The sequence below is a fragment of the Poecilia reticulata genome, chromosome 12, assembly GCF_904066995.2.
Source record: "Poecilia reticulata chromosome 12, P_reticulata-male-v2, whole genome shotgun sequence".
Classification (NCBI taxonomy): Eukaryota; Metazoa; Chordata; class Actinopteri; order Cyprinodontiformes; family Poeciliidae; genus Poecilia; species Poecilia reticulata.
In genome coordinates, this window is record NC_088841.1 from 30,096,616 (window position 1) to 30,115,128 (window position 18,513).

At 42.2% G+C, this 18,513-nt stretch overlaps 1 protein-coding gene across 1 annotated transcript; it reads right to left on the reverse strand.

Moving 5' to 3' along the window:
- Positions 1–7,564: 7,564 nt before the first annotated feature.
- LOC145554049 (NLR family CARD domain-containing protein 3-like) lies at positions 7,565–10,065 on the reverse strand. Its single transcript, XM_081613311.1, has 2 exons — positions 9,505–10,065; positions 7,565–9,360 (listed from the first exon to the last, which is right to left on the reverse strand). The coding sequence occupies exons 1-2, from the start codon at positions 9,761–9,763 to the stop codon at positions 7,565–7,567; spliced, it is 2,055 nt and encodes a 684-aa protein (XP_081469437.1). The 5' UTR covers positions 9,764–10,065.
- Between the last annotated feature and the right edge of the window lie 8,448 nt (positions 10,066–18,513).

Below are 18,513 nucleotides of genomic sequence, written 5' to 3' on the forward strand. Positions count from 1 at the left end.
TCCGACCTCAACGCTGTACCTCACCCGGCGCGTTCAATCAGCAATCAGGCTCTGCGTAAAAGGATCCACACCCAAGCCGTCAGCTGCTTCCCAGCTGCGTTCAACCCACCACCTCCCCTTCTCCACCCACATCCTTCGGCTCTAGGATGACACCCTTTCCCGACCACCACTACCAGTGTCGGGCCCCGGGGGAGAGCATCCCTAATCAGTTATCGGGATGTTCATTGAGTTCGCATCAAATCTCAGCTCAAATTAGCTGCCGGGGTCCGAGCGCCAAAGAACTGTTATTCATTCCTGTCATTAAATCTTTTAATTGTTCCCTTTTATCCGTCTGAGTCTCTCCAGATTGAAATGATAATACTCTGTAAGCTAAGCCAATTATTATGTCTTCCTCCTTACCTGTATGTCATAAGGAAATAGGCAACAGCAATGAAAACAAAAACAACTTTGCTGTTTTTGTTTTAAAGTTTACTGAAATCTAGCAAACCTTCAGTCCTTTTTTGTCACAAATTTCTGAGCAGAACTTCTCATGGTCTTCTTTTTTTCAAACAAAAGTGAATGACTCCACTGGATAATTTTCATCAGTTTCTCCATCTTAGCTCTTGAGGTCATGGAGAGCTTCCTATGTCAGTTGAACATAGGAAGCTCTCTGGCAACCCGTTATTGGCCAAGATGGAAAAATGTAGTAGTTGTGTAAAACATTTATTGTACAAATTAATAAAGTTTGGAAAAATGTTTTAAACGTAATATAACTTCTCATGGAGGAATAATAAGTTATTTGATCCTGATGTAGTAAATTTACACGTTGACTAAACATGAATTTTACAGAAGACTTCAAATGATTTCAGAGATGGATTTTATAATACACAAAGATTTTAGTTCTTGGCTATTGAAAACTTAAATGATATGCCATTGCTGTTTAAAGTATTTACATACAATAGCGAATAAATCTTGACAAATCAATTACTATGCATAAACTTTGTGACATAAACTTTAAAAACATTGAAACATACCTGTCAAATAAAATAATATGTAAACAGCACAATTTTCATTTATAAAAGCACTGGCATCTTAAGTATAACCCAAAGTAATTTTTATTTCCAAAAATATGTAACAATCTTGTTCTTAATGCTGCATAGGATTCACACATTGTCATTTTGAGGTGCACATACTTTCTGTTTTGACTTATCAATATTCAATATTAGTGTAAAAAATTTGAAGGTGGTTTAACTTGAAAGTGAAAGTCCTCCTTCTGCCTTGAGAATGGTATTGCAATGCATTTTGTAGCTCAGATTTTATTCATTGTCTCATCTTTGAATAAGAAAACTTTGAAGACAATGTCCAGAACCAGAAACAAACACTGAGAAGCAACCATGCTGAACATAATGTCACTCTGGAATTGTCAATATCTCATGTTGCCACTGTCACTAATATTAACTAAAAAGTCAATATTAGTGAACTTACCCGGTTTAATAATCAATACCATTATATTAAGCTAATTGTATGAAAATAATTATAATCCGGAACTGACAGGAGCTTGTCAGCACTGACATACCATGGCCACCTAGTGTCGGTTGTAGTGGCACCTAGTGGTAGCTATTATCAGCTGTTGCAGAAGAGGTCCCATCTGACATGCATTCAGTGCAGTTGTGGTCTTTCTCTGTTAAGTCTGAACACCGGCTGTATATTTAAATATGTATGAGAATTATGTTTTAATTACGATATATTTTATTTCTATTTGTTTGAACTAAAGTTATTCATATACTACATTCTGTCTGAAACAGATACAATGAGGTTAGCAGCCCGTGGCACCCATGGCCACTTTACTTGTGCCACCTTACTTGTGTCACCTTACCACAGAGTAAGGTGGCACAAGTGGCACCTTACCCGGAAGCCCGTGGCACAAGTGGCACCTTATGGCAGCTGTCAACATGTTTTCACTGAGGCTCTTTATTGGAAACTGAAATTTGAGACTGTATCCAAAATAGACCAAGGCGTATTTGTTTTTTTGAGGGAACACAACACTTAAGAGGAAATGCAATACTTTGTGCCAGATCCACCGGTCTTTTCTTTAATTACAAATTCATTCATATTAAATCTGACACAGAAGCTGTCACCAAAGAATATTCTATTCCTATTCTATTGTTTTCCCCACGAAGCATATTTAAATATGCTGAACTATGTATAATACAATGAAAAAATACTTTAAAAATACAATTGTTTATAAATGTAGCTGTTTGTATAAGGTTTCCAGTAACAAAACAGCGTGTTATGAAAGATTAAATGCTCAAATACGTCATTGTGCCTGGCAAATGTATAACGCTGAGTGGAGCGGTCGACCGCTCTAAGATAGCCGCCCTAAATCTCGTCAGCGAAAATAGGTGAGAGCGGTCCGTGAGGCGTGGGAGGTGCCAGTATGAGTTCGCGGCAATCCTTGGAAGGTGCCAAAGTTAGCCAAAGGCAGTGACAACACTGACCGCTTTCCTCGAAAACAGTGACACTTGTGGCGCATAATGGCAGGTGTAAGAGGAAGTGCCAGTATGAGGTGCCGAGGTCAGCTGAAGTCAGTGACAACACGGACTGCTATCTCTGAAAACAGTGGCACTTGTAGCGCATAATGACACCTGCCATTAGTAGGTGCGGTGTCACGATTTGCGCCTGCTGTCTCTCCATTATGGAGAACATAGCGTCTATCAGTAACTATGTAAACAATGCCACGCCGTCATGTAGCCTAGCATGTTTGGAAAAAAATTATTAGCATCTCATCTTCTGTACATTTTTAAGACTGTTTCTGTTTAAGGGGAAACGCTGTTTATGACATGGTGACATAAATCATGTGGTGTGAATTCAGGCATAGTCTGTAAATTGATCAACACGTCAGAAGGGAGGAGGTTTGGGTCGGTTTCTAAACTAGATGTAAATGCCGCCATCTGAACCCCAACCAGGTGTGTTACGTTCACGGACAAATTAGCTTGATTCCAGGAAGTATAAACCATGAACAAACTGACAAAAAACAACTTGGAAAAGCAAGTTTAGCCGTTTAGTTCAATACTCTCAATTTTCACTTCTGATGTACATCATGCGCTTTGAATGATTAAAAGACAGTTGCAAAGGGTCAATAATAGGGTAACCCCTTTATGATAAATGCTTTTTTAACCTAAACAATGTAATATTATCTAGCAGTAATCTGGGTGATAACTTAAGGCTTCGTGCTGATGTCTAAGCGTCAAATTAATGCAAATCAGTCTGATTAAAATAACGATACTAATGCGTGTGTGTTGATAACTATAGGGAAAAAAGATCTGTCATAGCACCTTCAGTAAAATGCTTAGCTCCCCCTTAGCACCAGCAGAAAAAAAAATTCTGGAGCCACCACAAATTTACAACTGAAACATCATTTACATAATCTCTTATTGAAAAATATCGACAGAAATCTGGTTTCACCAGGACTGATAACATTTTACCTGAGAGTCTCCAGGTTGCAGTTTGGACTCTTCAGTCCAGCAGAGAGAAGCTTCACTCCTGAATCCTGCAGGTTGTTGTTACTCAGGTCCAGTTCTCTGAGACTGGAGGACTGGGAGCTGAGAACTGAGGACAGAGCTTCACAGCTTCTCTCTGAGAGGTTACAGACACTCAGTCTGAGGAGACAGGGAGGAAAATCTGTTTTGAAGCTAATCATCAAAATTTATGTTTGTTTTTTGATAGGGATTTTTGATATTATCATTTTGTTGTTACTTTAGTTCATATCAGTCTAATGTTAGTCAGTTTAAAGTATTCTCTTCTTTAGTGTGTGTATGAACTAACCTGGGGGTCACAGCTGCCTGTTCATCTTCATGTGAAACAGTTTGACTGAGATTTGAACCGGGCTCAGATCGTAGGTCAGATGTTAAATTGTTTTACGACCTTTGCTGTTTTTAGGTAAATGTTTTACGACCTCTGCTATCTATCTTGCCTATCCTCCCTCTTTGAAGTTTGATAATAAAAGACAAGTTGTTCCCAAAGATTTTCAGAACACATGGTGAGCGGCTTGGAGGAGCAGTTCACTGTGCCTTCTCCTTCTGCAGAAGTTTGGTTAAAAACTCATATACGTTGTCTGTGGTTCTATTTTTTTATGTAGGTTTAGGAAAATTCCTAACATTTTTACAGTCAATTATGTTCTAGGAAATATTAAGTTAACTGTCTTATTTGATTTCTCTTGATATCGCTTGATATTGTTTTGAACTGGTTTATTTTATACTTGGGCCTCCAGCTTTAAAATACTTAACTGCAGGCCACGAGGCATCTCACAAAAATTTGCAATGACACTTAAGACAATTTTGTAACCAGTTCTGTTATTACATGATTAATTGATAAACTCTATTAAAATAGATTAATTTCAGGATGTTGAAGTTACAAAACTGAGGGATACTGTCTCAATCCTCAAATATTTGCACACTTGTTACCTGCACACTCAAACACTTCAACTGAGTCCACCAGGGGCCCCTAAGAGCAATTTAGATTTTTTTAAATCAAAATAATAATTTCTACATATAATATAAAAATATTATTATAAAAACAAATCTCCTCATGGCGAAATTGTGTTTTTTGATATTATAATATCAAAAAACATTTGGGCTGCTACCTTATCGTGGTGGAGGGGTTTGAGTGTCCCAATGATCCTAGGAGCTATGCTGTCTGGGGCTTTATGCCCCTGGTAGGGTCACCCAAGGCAGACAGGTCCTAGGTGAGGAACCAGACAAAGCGCAGCCCGAAGACCCCTATGATGAATACAAACTTTGGACTTCGTTTTCCCTCGCCCGGACGCGGGTCACCGGGGCCCCACTCTGGAGCCAGGCCTGGAGGTGGGGCACGATGGCGAGCGCCTGGTGGCCGGGCTTTTACCCACGGAGCCCGGCCGGGCTCAGCCCGAAGAGGAGACGTGGGTCCCCCTTCCGATGGGCTCACCACCTGTCCGAGGGGCCAAAGGGGTCTGTGCTATGGGCGGCAGCCAAGGGAGGGGACCCTGGCGGTCTGATCCTCGGCTGCAGAAGCTGGCTCTTGGGACGTGGAACGTCACCTCTCTGGTGGGGAAGGAGCCGGAGCTAGTGTGCGAGGCTGAGAGGTTCCGGCTAGAAATAGTCGGCCTCACCTCGACGCATGGCTCTGGTTCTGGAACCAGTCTCCTTGAGAGGGGCTGGACGTACTTCCACTCTGGAGTTGCCCACGGTGAGAGGCGCCGGGCTGGAGTGGGCATACTTGTTGCCCCCCATTTGGGCGCCTGTACGTTGGGGTTCACCCCGGTGAACGAGAGGGTAGCCTCCCTCCGCCTACGGGTGGGGGGACGGGTTCTGACTGTTGTTTGTGCTTACGGGCCGAACGGCAGTTCAGATTACCCACCCTTCTTGGAGTCCTTAGAGGGGGTACTGGAGAGTGCCCCTCCTGGGGACTCCCTTGTTCTACTGGGGGACTTCAACGCTCACGTGGGCAATGACAGTGAGACCTGGAGAGGCGTGGTTGGGAGGAACGGCCCCCCGATCTGAACCCAAGCGGTGTTCTGTTGTTGGACTTCTGTGCTCGTCACGGATTGTCCATCACGAACACCATGTTCAGGCATAAGGGCGTCCATATGTGCACTTGGCACCAGGACGCCCTAGGCCGCAGTTCGATGATTGACTTTGTCATCGTCTCATCGGATTTGCGGCCGTATGTCTTGGACACTCGGGTGAAGAGAGGTGCGGAGCTGTCCACTGACCACTACCTGGTGACGAGTTGGCTCCGGTGGTGGGGGAGGAAGCCGGTCAGACCTGGCAGGCCCAAACGTGTAGTGAGGGTCTGCTGGGAACGTCTGGCGGAGTCCCCTGTGAGACGGAGCTTCAACTCTCATCTCCGGCAGAACTTCGAACACGTTCCGGGGGAGGTGGGGGACATTGAGTCTGAGTGGACCATGTTCCGTACCTCCATTGCCGAGGCGGCCTATCGGAGCTGCGGCCGCAAGGTTGTTGGTGCCTGTCGCGGCGGCAACCCTCGAACCCGTTGGTGGACACCTTCGGTGAGGGATGCTGTCAAGCTGAAGAAGGAGTCCTACCGGGCCTTTTTGGCCTGTGGGACTCCAGAAGCAGCTGATGGTACCGGCGGGCGAAACGGCATGCGGCTCGGGTTGTCGCTGAGGCAAAAACTCGGGCGTGGGAGGAGTTTGGAGAGGCCATGGAGACAGACTTCCGTACGGCTTCGAGGCGATTCTGGTCCACCATCCGGCGTCTCAGGAGGGGGAAGCAGTGCAGCACCAACACTGTTTATAGTGGGGATGGTGCGCTGCTGACCTCAACTCGGGACGTTGTGGGCCGGTGGGCGGAATACTTCGAAGACCTCCTCAATCCCACCAACATGCCTTCTGTTGAGGAAGCTGAGCATGGGGACTCTGGGTGGGCTCTCCAATCTCTGGGGACGAGGTCGCCGAGGTGGTCAAAAAGCGCCTCGGTGGCAGGGCCCGGGGGGTGGATGCGATCCGGCCGGAGTTCCTTAGGGCTGTGGGTTGTGTTGGCTAACGCGACTCTGCAATATCGCATGGACATCGGGGGCAGTTCCCCTGGACTGGCAGACTGGGGTGGTGGTCCCCCTGTTTAAAAAGGGGGACCGGAGGGTGTGCTCCAATTACAGGGGGATCACACTCTTAAGCCTCCCTGGTAAGGTCTATTCAGGGGTCCTGGAGAGGAGGGTCCGTCGGATAGTCGAACCTCGGATTCAGGAAGAGCAGTGTGGTTTTCGTCCTGGTCGTGGAACACTGGACCAGCTCTACACCCTCAGCAGGTCCTGGAGGGTGCAGGTGTCAGAGTCTGGTCCGCATTGCCGGCAGTAAGTCGGGCTCGTTTCCGGTGAGAGTTAGACTCTGCCAAGGCTGCCCTTTGTCACCGATTCTGTTCATTACTTTTATGGACAGAATTTCTAGGCGCAGCCGAGGTGTTGAGGGGATCCGTTTTGGTGGCTTTAGGATCGCATCTCTGCTTTTTGCGGATGATATGGTCCTGTTGGCTTCATCGGAACGTGATCTGCAGGTTGTTGTTACTCAGGTCCAGTTCTCTGAGACTGGAGGACTGGGAGCTGAGAACTGAGGACAGAGCTTCACAGCTTCTCTCTGAGAGGTTACAGACACTCAGTCTGAGGAGACACGGAGGAAAATCTGTTTTGAAGCTAACAATTAATCAAAATTTGTGTTTTTCTTTACTGTCTACGATGCTATTCTTTGAAAGATTGAACTGCATTTTTGTGAGGCCATTGGTTGAAAACTGTTTTTTTGTAAAGTTGAGTCTCCTTACTTTAAGGACTGAATTACAGGAAACAAGGAGGCGAGATTGAGTAATTTAGTTCCAAATTTAACTAAATTAATCCAGTTTCAGTTTGAAAAGAAAAAGGATGTTTTCCTGCCCTAATGGGGAATACGGAATATCTGCTTTAGTCTTTGTATATTATTAAGTGAAATCATCGTGACAATGCATCAAAAAAATAACTAAACGACACGAATAAATATTTAAATAAATATTAGCAGATTTCTTCCTATCAAAAATAACTGCAGTAACAATGTGTGTCCTTACAGAGCTTTGTTGGAGGCTTTAACCACTGGCAGCATCCTCAGAAGAGCCTCCTCTGAAGCAGAGTATTTCTTCAGGTCAAACACATCCAGATCTTTAGCTGATGACACTAAGATAAAACCCAGAGCTGACCACTGAGCAGGAGACAGTTTATCTGTGGAGAGACTTCCTGAACTCAGAGACTGTTGAATCTCCTCCACTAGAGAATGATCATTCAGTTCATTCAGACAGTGGAACAGATTGATGCTTTTCTCTGCAGACACATTATTACTGATCTTCTCCTTGATGTACTGAACAGTTTCCTGATTGGTCTGTGAGCTACTTCCTCTTGGTTTCAGCAAAGCTTGTAGGAGTCTCTGATTGGTCTGCAGTGAAAGTCCCAGGAGGAAACGGAGGAACAAGTCCAGGTGTCCATTTGGACTCTGTAAGGCCTGGTCAACAGCTCTCTGATGGAGAGACTGTGGTCTAGATTTGTTAAATAATAAAGACTTCCTACATGTTTGTGGTTCTTTTATCAGGCAGACACCAGAGTTGTTGAAGGTCAGATGAACATGAAGAGCAGCCAGAAACTCCTGAACACTCAGATGGATGAAGCAGAACACCTTGTCCTGGTACAGCCCTCTCTCCTCTCTAAAGATCTGTGTGAACACTCCTGAGTACACTGAGGCTGATCTGATATCGATGCCACACTCTGTCAGGTCTGATTCATAGAAGATCAGGTTTCCTTTCTGCAGCTGATCAAAAGCCAGTTTTCCCAGCGATTTGATCATTTTCCTGCTCTCTGGACTCCAGGGTGGATCTGTTTCAGCTCCTCCATCATACTTGACCTTCTTCACTTTGGCCTGAACCACCAGGAAGTGGATGTACATCTCAGTCAGGGTTCTGGGTAGCTCTCCTTCCTCTCTGGTCTCCAACACATCCTTCAGAACTGTAGCAGTGATCCAGCAGAAGACTGGGATGTGGCACATGATGTGGAGGCTTCGTGATGTCTTCATGTGGGAGATGATCTTGCTGGCCTGCTGCTCATCTCTGAATCTCTTCATGAAGTACTCCTCCTTCTGGGGGTCATTGAACCCTCTGACCTCTGTCACTATGCCAACACACTGAGGAAGGATCTGATTGGCTGCTGCAGGTCGTGTGGTTATCCAGAGGAGAGCAGAGGGAAGCAGTTTCCCCCTGATGAGGTTTGTCAGCAGAACATCCACTGAGCTGGACTCTTTAGCATCAGTCATTATCTCCTTGTTTTGGAAGTCCAGTGGAAGTCTACTCTCATCCAAGCCATCAAAGATGAACAGAACCTGGAAGTGTTGAAAGCTGCAGATTTCTTTGGTTTCAGTAAAGAAGTGATGAACAAGTTCCACCAAACTAAACTTTTTCTCTTTCAGCACATTCAGCTCTCTGAAGGTGAATGGAAATATGAAGTGGATGTTCTGGTGGGCTTTGTCTTCAGCCCAGTCCAGAGTGAACTTCTGTGTTAAGACTGTTTTCCCAATGCCAGCCACTCCCTTTGTCATCACTGTTCTGATTGGTTGATCTCTTTCAAGTGGGACTTTAAAGATGTCTTCTTGTCTGATTGTTGTTTCTGGTCTGTGTGGTTTCCTGGATGCTGTTTCAATCTGTCTAACCTCATGTTCATCATTGACCTCTCCAGTACCTCCCTCTGTGATGTAGAGCTCTGTGTAGATCTGGTTCAGAAGGGTTGGACTTCCTGCTTTAGCAATGCCCTCAAACACAGACTGGAACTTCTTCTTCAGACCAGATTTAAGTTGATGTTGACAAACTGAAGCAGGATGTTCTACATTTACACAAAAAAGTAAAATCAGTAATAAAACAAAATCATATTCTGAAGATGATTTAAATAAATGCGATTCCATCTCTTCAGACATTAGTAAATATCTGATTTATCCATTTTATCAAATTTTTGTAGACATCTTCTTACTGCTCTGCAGATGGTCAGCCAGCTCCTCCTGCTTCATCCTCCTCAGGAAGTTCAGTGTGATCTTCATCACTGCCTCTCTGCTGCTCCTCCTCTGCTCTTCATCATCACCTCTCAACACCTCATCATCCTCTCTCTGACTCTCTGAGCATTCTGGGTAATCTGGACTCAGAACCTTCTGGATCTTCTTCAGCTCATTCTTCACAAAAGTGACAATGTTTTCCTCCAGCAGCTGGAACAGAATAATAGATGAAGGAAACATCAGACTGAAATCATGGAGCCAAACACCAGATGGATGTTGGACAGACTGACAGTCCTCTGGTCTACAAAGTGCAGCATGGAGACGACTGTGAACAGAACCATGGAAAAGTAGTTGTTCATGTACAGACCATAAATATGGAGTCCAGCTCTGCTTGATGCTGCTGGGCAGACGGACCACTGGGAACCTCTGAGCTCTGCTGGTCCACTCTGTGGAGGAACCAGGAACAATCAGGAAGTCATGAAATATTCATCCAGCAATATTTACTAATAAAATAACTAAGAGTGTCACATAAAAGCAGAAAACAGAGCATCACATGAACGCAATACAAAAAAGTTATAAAGAGGAAGATGAACTACAAGGATGAAGACCAGTAACACCAGAATCACCAGTAGACATTTTAAAAAGTTGGTGCTGAACTTGGACTTCAAACTGTTCACACTGTCAGCAGATCTGATGCTGGTGGAGACAGAGTCCCAGAGCTTGGGGACAGTGGAAGTGAAGGCTCTGTCCACACAGGTCTTCAGGACAGTGTGGGACATCCATCAGGTTCTGATGACTGGATCTGAGGTGATGTGGACATGGAGGAGCTCTGAGATATGTGGGTGTGTCCATGTGGGATCCTCTCCTGGATGTTATAAAGTAGCAGATCTCAACGTGGGTGGTACTGCCCCCCCAGGGGGCGTTCAGAGGACGGCAGGCGGTGCTGGCGGTCATTTTTACAAAAGGGGGCGCTGGGATTCCTTTGGGGGGCGTTTTGTCAAAGGTAAACTTTACACCTTAAATGAACAACAATGCCAGTTTAGACTTTGAGCAACTTGGTAAAACTGTCTTGTGTAACATTAAATCATGCTTGGCTGCAACTGTATCGATGGCAGCTCTTCTTCTATTCAGTGTTTGTTAGCTTCTGTTAGCTTCTTGGTGCAGCTGCGTTCTCCTTCTACTGGTAGCTAAAATTACGATACCCTCACTGTGTATCCCTCTGAAAAATGAACCCATTTAAATAAAGAAATAAAGAAATCACTCCATGGGTGATACCACAATAGAGAGCGTTCATTTTTTAGCGTTAGTGGTCCGGTATGAAACGGTGTGATAGAAAAACACAGCACTTTTAAATTTCAATAATCAGAATGCAGAAATAGTTTCCGTTGTTTTAAAAGGTTTATGTCAGTCTGCCTTTTCCCCATCGATACCCTTCCAGACCGCCCTGCACCTTAGGGGCTTAAAAAAAAAAGATGCACACATTGCGCAAAACTCTGAAAGAGGAGAAGTGGGACATAAAACGGAACAACAAACTAGATGTGAATTATGGCATAAAAACAGGGAATCCAACGCTGAACAGTAAAAAAAAATCAACACTTGATGTGAAACAGATGACGATTAGGTGGCGCAGCAGGTGATGAGTGAATATTACTGGTGGTGAGCGTCAATAAATGATAAAATAAATCTAGCAACAAGAAAGAAACTAAAGTGGACATAGGAATAAACCAAGAGAGGATAATACTAATCAAATGAAACGAAATGGAAATGAATGAAGAACAAAATGCAAGAATAAACTAAGAAACTAAAATAAATTCAGTGGAATAAACCAGTATGGCAAAACCTTTCGAGCAATAATTAATACAGAGACTGTACGGCAAGAATAAACAGACACTATTTCCAGATAAAAGGTAAAATAATATTGTTGAAGTGCCATGGTTTGTTGAGACCATTTCTAATACTGAGGATAAATATATCTTACAGACCATAGCAGTAAAGAACTGATCATTTATTTATGTTTTTAATTAGATTTGATATATTTATTTCTTCAATATTATTTTTCATGTCGGTGTTAATGTCATGAGGCTGATGACTCCATGACACTTTCAATTTGACTCATTAGGATTTTATTAAGAATCAGATTTGTTCTTTGTAATTTCTGTCTAGTAAAACTATTAATCTATAAATCAATAGACAGGCCTATATAAATATATAATCCATATTTCTGTCTCACATTTGTATGGGATTAAAAGGATCTGGAACTTTTGTTTTTCCACTGAAAGCTCTGGTTTGCACATTAAATGCCATGTGGGTGAAGTTTTATGGATGATGCTCTGATGTCGTATTCTCCTTAAGGCAGCACAGAGCTGCACCACCAGAAACCCACAGAAACACTGAAGAAAAGAAGAGCTATGATTAATGTAGTTACAGTTCTATCCATATTTTAATGTTGCAGAGCTCAGTCGTTTGCAAATAGTTTAAAGTTTAAACTGGCATGTTGTACATGTTTTATCTGGTCATTTTGTGCAAGATCTAGCAACTAGAAAATGGCACAAAATAAGAATATTTTTCCACTCTGATTGGCTGCAAGGCCTACAGATTTTAACTTGAATGTTCATTGCATTTTTCGTAGACGCCTGTGAAAATAATTTCTATTCCCATGACTTTTTGTTCTGATAAATACAGAAACAAGCATAAAATCAAAACATCTACAATAGTGATAGTAATATTAATAATAAATAATGGTCAGTGCAAAGTAGCCTGCAAATTCTTTATTGGGGGCGGTGAGGGACCTGGATAAAGGCTAGGGGAGTGCTGGGCCTAAAAAGGTTGAGAAACACTGTTATAGAGGATTTAAAATGGATCCTGTAAAGCCTGGAAGCCAAAGAGCTCACATTATATCTGTCTACACAGAGACAATCAGAAGGTAAAGGTCCATGAAGTGATATCTGGACGTGAGCAGTGGATCAGATGATCAAAGTAGTTGTAAAGATTTAATGTTCCTTCTGATCCAACTAAGAACCAGCAGAACCTCTGATGGTCCACATCAGCTCAGTCTGGTTGAGTTCCAGCAGATCTCACCAACCACATCATGAACCTTTCCTTCCTCCTGAGCTGATCTCTCACAATGCACACAGGAACCAAGTCCTGATGGACCAGACTGGTTTACCAAGTATTTCCCAGTGGGTGGTGGAAATGTGTTCCACTGTTAGTCTGACATGGAGCCAGGAAGCAGCAGAACATCATTATCATCACACAGAGATGAAGATACGAAGGTGTTTTCATGTGAACAGAGCAGCTGATTTCTGTAGATAATGAATCAAATCTATCTGTAAATGTAACTTGGAACATCTGATTTCTTACTGGTTCAGTTCCACTCTGACCATCTAAGGAGGGTGTGATGGAGCTTCATTTGGAATCAGATGGTCAGATAGAGAAACTGAAGCCCACTGCTGAACAAGATCCACGTATCATTTTGTTTATCTTTAGAAATGGTTAATAATCTGCCATGTTGGATCATGTTTGAACTTCAGAGATGGAATAGGAATCATAAAAATAATTCATAGAAACTTTTATCTTTCAGAATTCATTTGTTTTTTGTCAGATTTTCGAGAAAGATGCAAATATCAACCTAGAAATAAAATGCACTTCTATCTATTGGATCATGTGTCAATATAATATTGGACAAAATAAATGAGTGTTTCACTTGGAAAAATTAAGGTTGTGCAAAACATTTTAAAACTGTTGCTTTTTTCTTGCTCAAATTTCATGACAACACAATAGTTTATGTAAGTGTGTCCTGAATTTTGTTTAAATTCTTTGCATTTTATATTTTAGAGATTATAGCAGCAAAGGAAGTTGTTCTGGTTAAGTGTCTTGTTTCCCGATGTCAATAACTAGCCAGTAGGGGGCAGCAAAACTACATGAATGATAGTTAAATTTATCTCAGGGAAACGTCACATCAGATGTTAAAACTTCTGTTTAGTATTTGGATGTGGAGAGGCACGGATAGAGAGTTTGGATGTAAATGTTCCTGCTGTACACAGGGTATTTCATTTTTTGCAGTACAAATGATCTAGTTGGACCTTATTGTATTACAACATGTCATTGATCTAATACAGTGGTTCTTAACCTGGGTTTGATCGAACCCCAGGGGTTAAATGAGTCGGTCTCAGGGGTTCGGCCGAGCCTCTGCTGTGGAGGTAAAGACACACTTGTGTAAAGTCGTGATGATGCCCCGCTTTGCCATCACTTGCTGCAGAGGATCACGCTACATTGCTTAGCCAATCAGCCCTGATTGAAGGAGCTCCACTCTCAGCATGGATTTGAACTTGTGTCTTTAATTACTTCAGCAAAGCTCACAGTTTTTACCAAATTCTGTAGCTGTCGGTGTACTTTTAAATCTGCTCCTTAGTCGCATATTTTTGGGCTTGATACTGCCTGTAGTGGCGTGGGGGTGGTAACACAACTAATATAATTGCATTACTAAATCAGAATATTGCAAAGTCTTTATTATTTCTTATTAATTTTTCATTCTCTTAGGAATGTAGAGCTAATTAAATGATCTGAACAAGACCTTAAAGTGGTTCCAGTTTCTCTCGATGTCCAACCTGTTGAAACTGTGGCAAATTTTAAATACCGTGGGTCGTTCCTGGACAGTCAGTTCAACTTTGCTGAAAACACTGACTATATTTTGAAGAACTGTTCTCAGAGACTCTACCTTTTAAGAAGACTTGGTGATCTTGGGGTGACCCAACTAGATCACCCCAAGATCTTGAATTTTAGGGGAAAACATTATGTTTTATTTATCACTACAGAAGGGTTCAGTGAATGCACATATGAAACTGGTGGGTTTGGTATCTCAAAAAGGTGAAGAGCCACTGATCTAATACATACAAAAATAGAATAACCTGATATTAAGTCTAATGTTCCCATGACAACAGAACCCAACATAACCTGGTATCGTCACAAGATCACAATGACAGATAAACACATCAGTTACAGCAGTTAGAAACAGCTCACCTCTCTGATGGTGGAGATCCAGGAGATTTAAAGTTAATGATCGCACCCTTTGACCAGTCGCTCTTAAAGGACACACAGCTGGGTTCTGGTTCTGGTCTGAGTCTCTGATGGATCCTGACAGAAACATGATGATTAAAACTGAATCTGTTCAGTCTGGATGAAGCAGCAAAGAGGAGCAGCAGCAGCTTCATCACCACGTCTGTTTTGGCCTGATATAGTGAACGCTGTGTGAAAAGGGCTGTGGACAGTTAGAGATGGTGACCTCACCTCTGACCTTTGCTCTGGCTCTCATCTTCCCCACACAGAGTGGTTTTAGAGGGAGGGACTCCCTCCTCTCTGTCCTCACACTGATCCATGCTGCTGAATTCACATCAGCTCACACACACTTTCTAGCTTCGCCTGCAGAGGAAACACACATCATTCATCTGCACATCAACTATGATCGTCCTTTACATCATAAAGCGCCCAACCAGCTGACAGCTGACTATTAATACAGCGGGAGCAAACATCTCTGAAAACGTCCGGAGCAATAGTGTAATTAAATGATTTATTGATGAACTGAGCACATATTTCAGATCTATACATCTACATTCTCATCTAAAAACATTGTAAAAAATCATATTCTGTAATTTTAAGTGTAATACAGCAAAAACAATTTTGCTGCCATTGCTGCTTTTCTGAACACCCATTTTAAAGGATGCAGTCCCTAAATTTTGACATTGCTGTTTTTGTTCAACTCCCTCTACTGGCCTGGAGCACTTCCGGTTTTCAGCGGTTTTTGTTTGCATCTTTTCTTTTATTTGCTGCAATTTATTTGTTTGCGTCTGTTTTTTTTTGTTTGCATCTCTCTTCTTTGTTTGCTGCATTTCATATGTGGTTGTATTCTTTTTTGTTTGCGTCTCTTTTTTGTTTGCTGCATTTCATTTGTGCGTGTGTCTTTTTTTTGCTTGCATGTTTTCTCTGTTGCTGCGCATTTGCACCTGTCAGCCACCGTATATAACAGTGAAGGGTTCTTTCCAGTGGTGGGAAGTAACGAAGTACAAGTACTTCGTTACTGTACTTAAGTACAATTTTCGGTATCTGTACTTTACTTAAGTAGATTTAATAATGGGTACTTTCTACTTTTACTCCACTACATTTTCACTACATTTCTACAAGCTGTCGCGTTACTCGTTACATCCAAGTCGCGTTGCGCTTTTTGTCCGTTAAAATGTGAAGTTCAGGGATTTAAGGTGGCGCCGTAAAATCCAAGCAATAACGTGACTTAGTGTCTGTTGTCACCCATCGCCTCCACCTTTACTCACACGCGGAGCTCCAGACATGCGCAGTGGTTTCCTCTGAGCGTCAGTAATTTAATAGCGCTGCATAAATCATAAGATATGGCGACATGTAAAATCAGAAGCGCTTCGCTTTCACAGACGGTGGGACTTCGTCCAACTTATAGCGTCACTTGGAAGGAAAGCTTAAAGAAAGGTAAGCTCTGTGGACGTGATGCTAGCAAAGCGAGCTGTACTGAGACACATGTTGCATCTGCGATGAAAAAAAGTTGTCACTCATGCACTGAATTACTGTGTGGAGGTGTTGACTGAGGTGTTGCATATATGGGACAACGCTGTGACCAAAGTGCAATATAGTAATATGACATTCATGGACGATCCGATTCTTCTGGACGGATCTTGACCAAGTCCTATAGTGCTGAAGCCTCACTGAGAGCCATTCTTTGTTCTTGTAATGCTCTGCGTACACTGCAGTAGCTATTTTATTTTATATTTAATTGGCGAATAAATAAAACAAGAACGTAGGTACGCAGAGCATGCTCATTGCTCTTTGTTTTCGTCACCTGTCATGGTGGCAGACATTGCAGCAGGAGGGAGGATGAGAACAGTCACGATGCTCCTCCTGCTTGGTTACTTCTTGCTTATTGGGCCTTGGACAGTGTTCATAGTTGAGTGTTGTTAATTGCTATGTTTAATGGTGCAGACTATTATTATTTCTGACATTGGCAATATGGGCAACTGCCCAGGGTGTTATTTTTTTAGGGATGGCAGGAGACCTCTGTGTATTGTGGCACAGAGATGAAAGCAAAACAGAATGAAGAAGAGTTTGAATTGTCACTGGTTAAATTTATTTCAGCTCTAAGTATTTAATATCTAGGTGTTTTTATGGGAAAGTGAATCTTTCAGATCAATTTGAGAAGCAATTTTGATAGGTGCACTTAATTTTATTGTCATGCAACATGGGGTGCTGGTTTTGATTTGGTCTTGGGTTCGGTGGTCTAGACTACAACTCTGCTACGTGGCTCCTTGGTTCCATGTCCTCCTCTGCCAGTTGGATTTCTTTCAAAATAAATGTGTGGCAAAAAAAGTGAAGTTCATGTTATTTTAGGACAGGAGACGAGATGTTTCCATCCCTGAAATTATGATGCATAGAATCACATATCTAAGTCTAAACTATGTTACAGAGTAAACACAATAAAAACATGCTTTATCTGTGGCATTGTTCATTAAAATGGCACATTTCTGATGTACTAAAATTAAATACGATTGGTAAACTTAATGATATTAGTGATTAGGCAATGCATTCAGCAAGTACTTTTACTTTTAATACTTAAGTATTTTTAAAAGCCAGGACTTTTTTACTTTTACTTAAGTAAAATGTTAATGTGGTACTTTGACTTTTACTTAAGTACATTTTTGTCTGTGTATTTGTACTTTTACTTAAGTAAATTTTTTGAGTACTTTCTCCACCACTGGTTCTTTCACACAAATAGGATCCAGAAATCCAGGATAAAATATAAAGCCAGGCTTGACAGCACCACCAGTTTATTCTGGCTTTATCCATTTCACAAAGACCAAACCAACCTCAGGAGGACATGCAGTTATCTCAAGCCAGGTTTATATAAATCAGGTGCATATGTGTTAACTGATGGTATGCTAGATACATGTGTAAGCCATACCTCACACCTAAGGAAATTTTTTTTTATTATTAAGAATTGTGAGGAATTAAGTCACATCATGGCTGCACAGTAGCACAGTACGTAGAGCTGTTGCCTTGCAGCAAGAAGGTTCTGGGTTCGATTCCAGACCTAGGGTCTTTCTGCATGGAGTTTGCATGTTCTCCCTGTGCATGTGTGGGCTCTCTCCAAGTACTCCAGCTTCCTCCCACAGTCCAAATACATGACTGTCAGGTAAATTGGTCTCTCTAAATTTTCCCCAGGTGTGTGTGCATGGTGGTTTGTCCTGTCTGTCTCTGTGTTGGCTTGCGACGTGTCCAGGGTGATCTGCCTCTTGCCTCAAACATTAGCTGGAGATAGGCACCAGCAACCCTTCCAACCCCACTAAGGGACAAGGGTGTTAGAAAATGGATGGATGTATAAATCACATCATACTCAATAAAAAAATGCTGCTTGTAGTTCCAAAGTGACACACTGGCATGGTTTTCTTTATACTGGCTCTTTTTATTAAATGCCATGAAAACTATAGAAATAAAACACAGTTTTAGACATAGATACATTTACAGACAGACAGGTGACATGTTTTAACAGTTACCTCGTGGCTGCCTGCCACTTTGGAGGGCTTTAACAGATTACTATCCACTCCACTATCGTCCACTCTAAATTAAAATATTAACTAATTAAAACACCATAACTAATAAATTTACAAAATATTACAAACATATCTACAAAATACCTTAACAGCTATAACAGACACAAAGCTGCTACCCGTGGCTCAGTTCTAGGCTTCTGCTCCTTCTCTGTTTATTCAAGTCTCGCAGCACGAATACACAAATCACATACACAAATCTCGTGATAACTTCCAACAAAAAATAGTTTGACACGAAATAAAATACACTGCTCAAAAAAATAAAGGGAACACTTAAACAACACAATATAACTCCAAGTAAATCAAACTTCTATGAAATCAAACTGTCCACTTAGGAAGCAACACTGATTGACAACGGGGACCCTCGTC

What these genes read in the sequence shown, in the direction of transcription:
- LOC145554049 (XM_081613311.1), bottom strand. Translation starts at nt 9,763, where the DNA reads ATGTTTCCTTCATCTATTATTCTGTTCCAGCTGCTGGAGGAAAACATT. An exon ending in GGCTGACCATCTGCAGAGCA is followed by an intron (nt 9,361 to 9,504) that starts GTAAGAAGATGT and finishes GTGTAAATGTAG; the next exon opens with AACATCCTGCTTCAGTTTGT.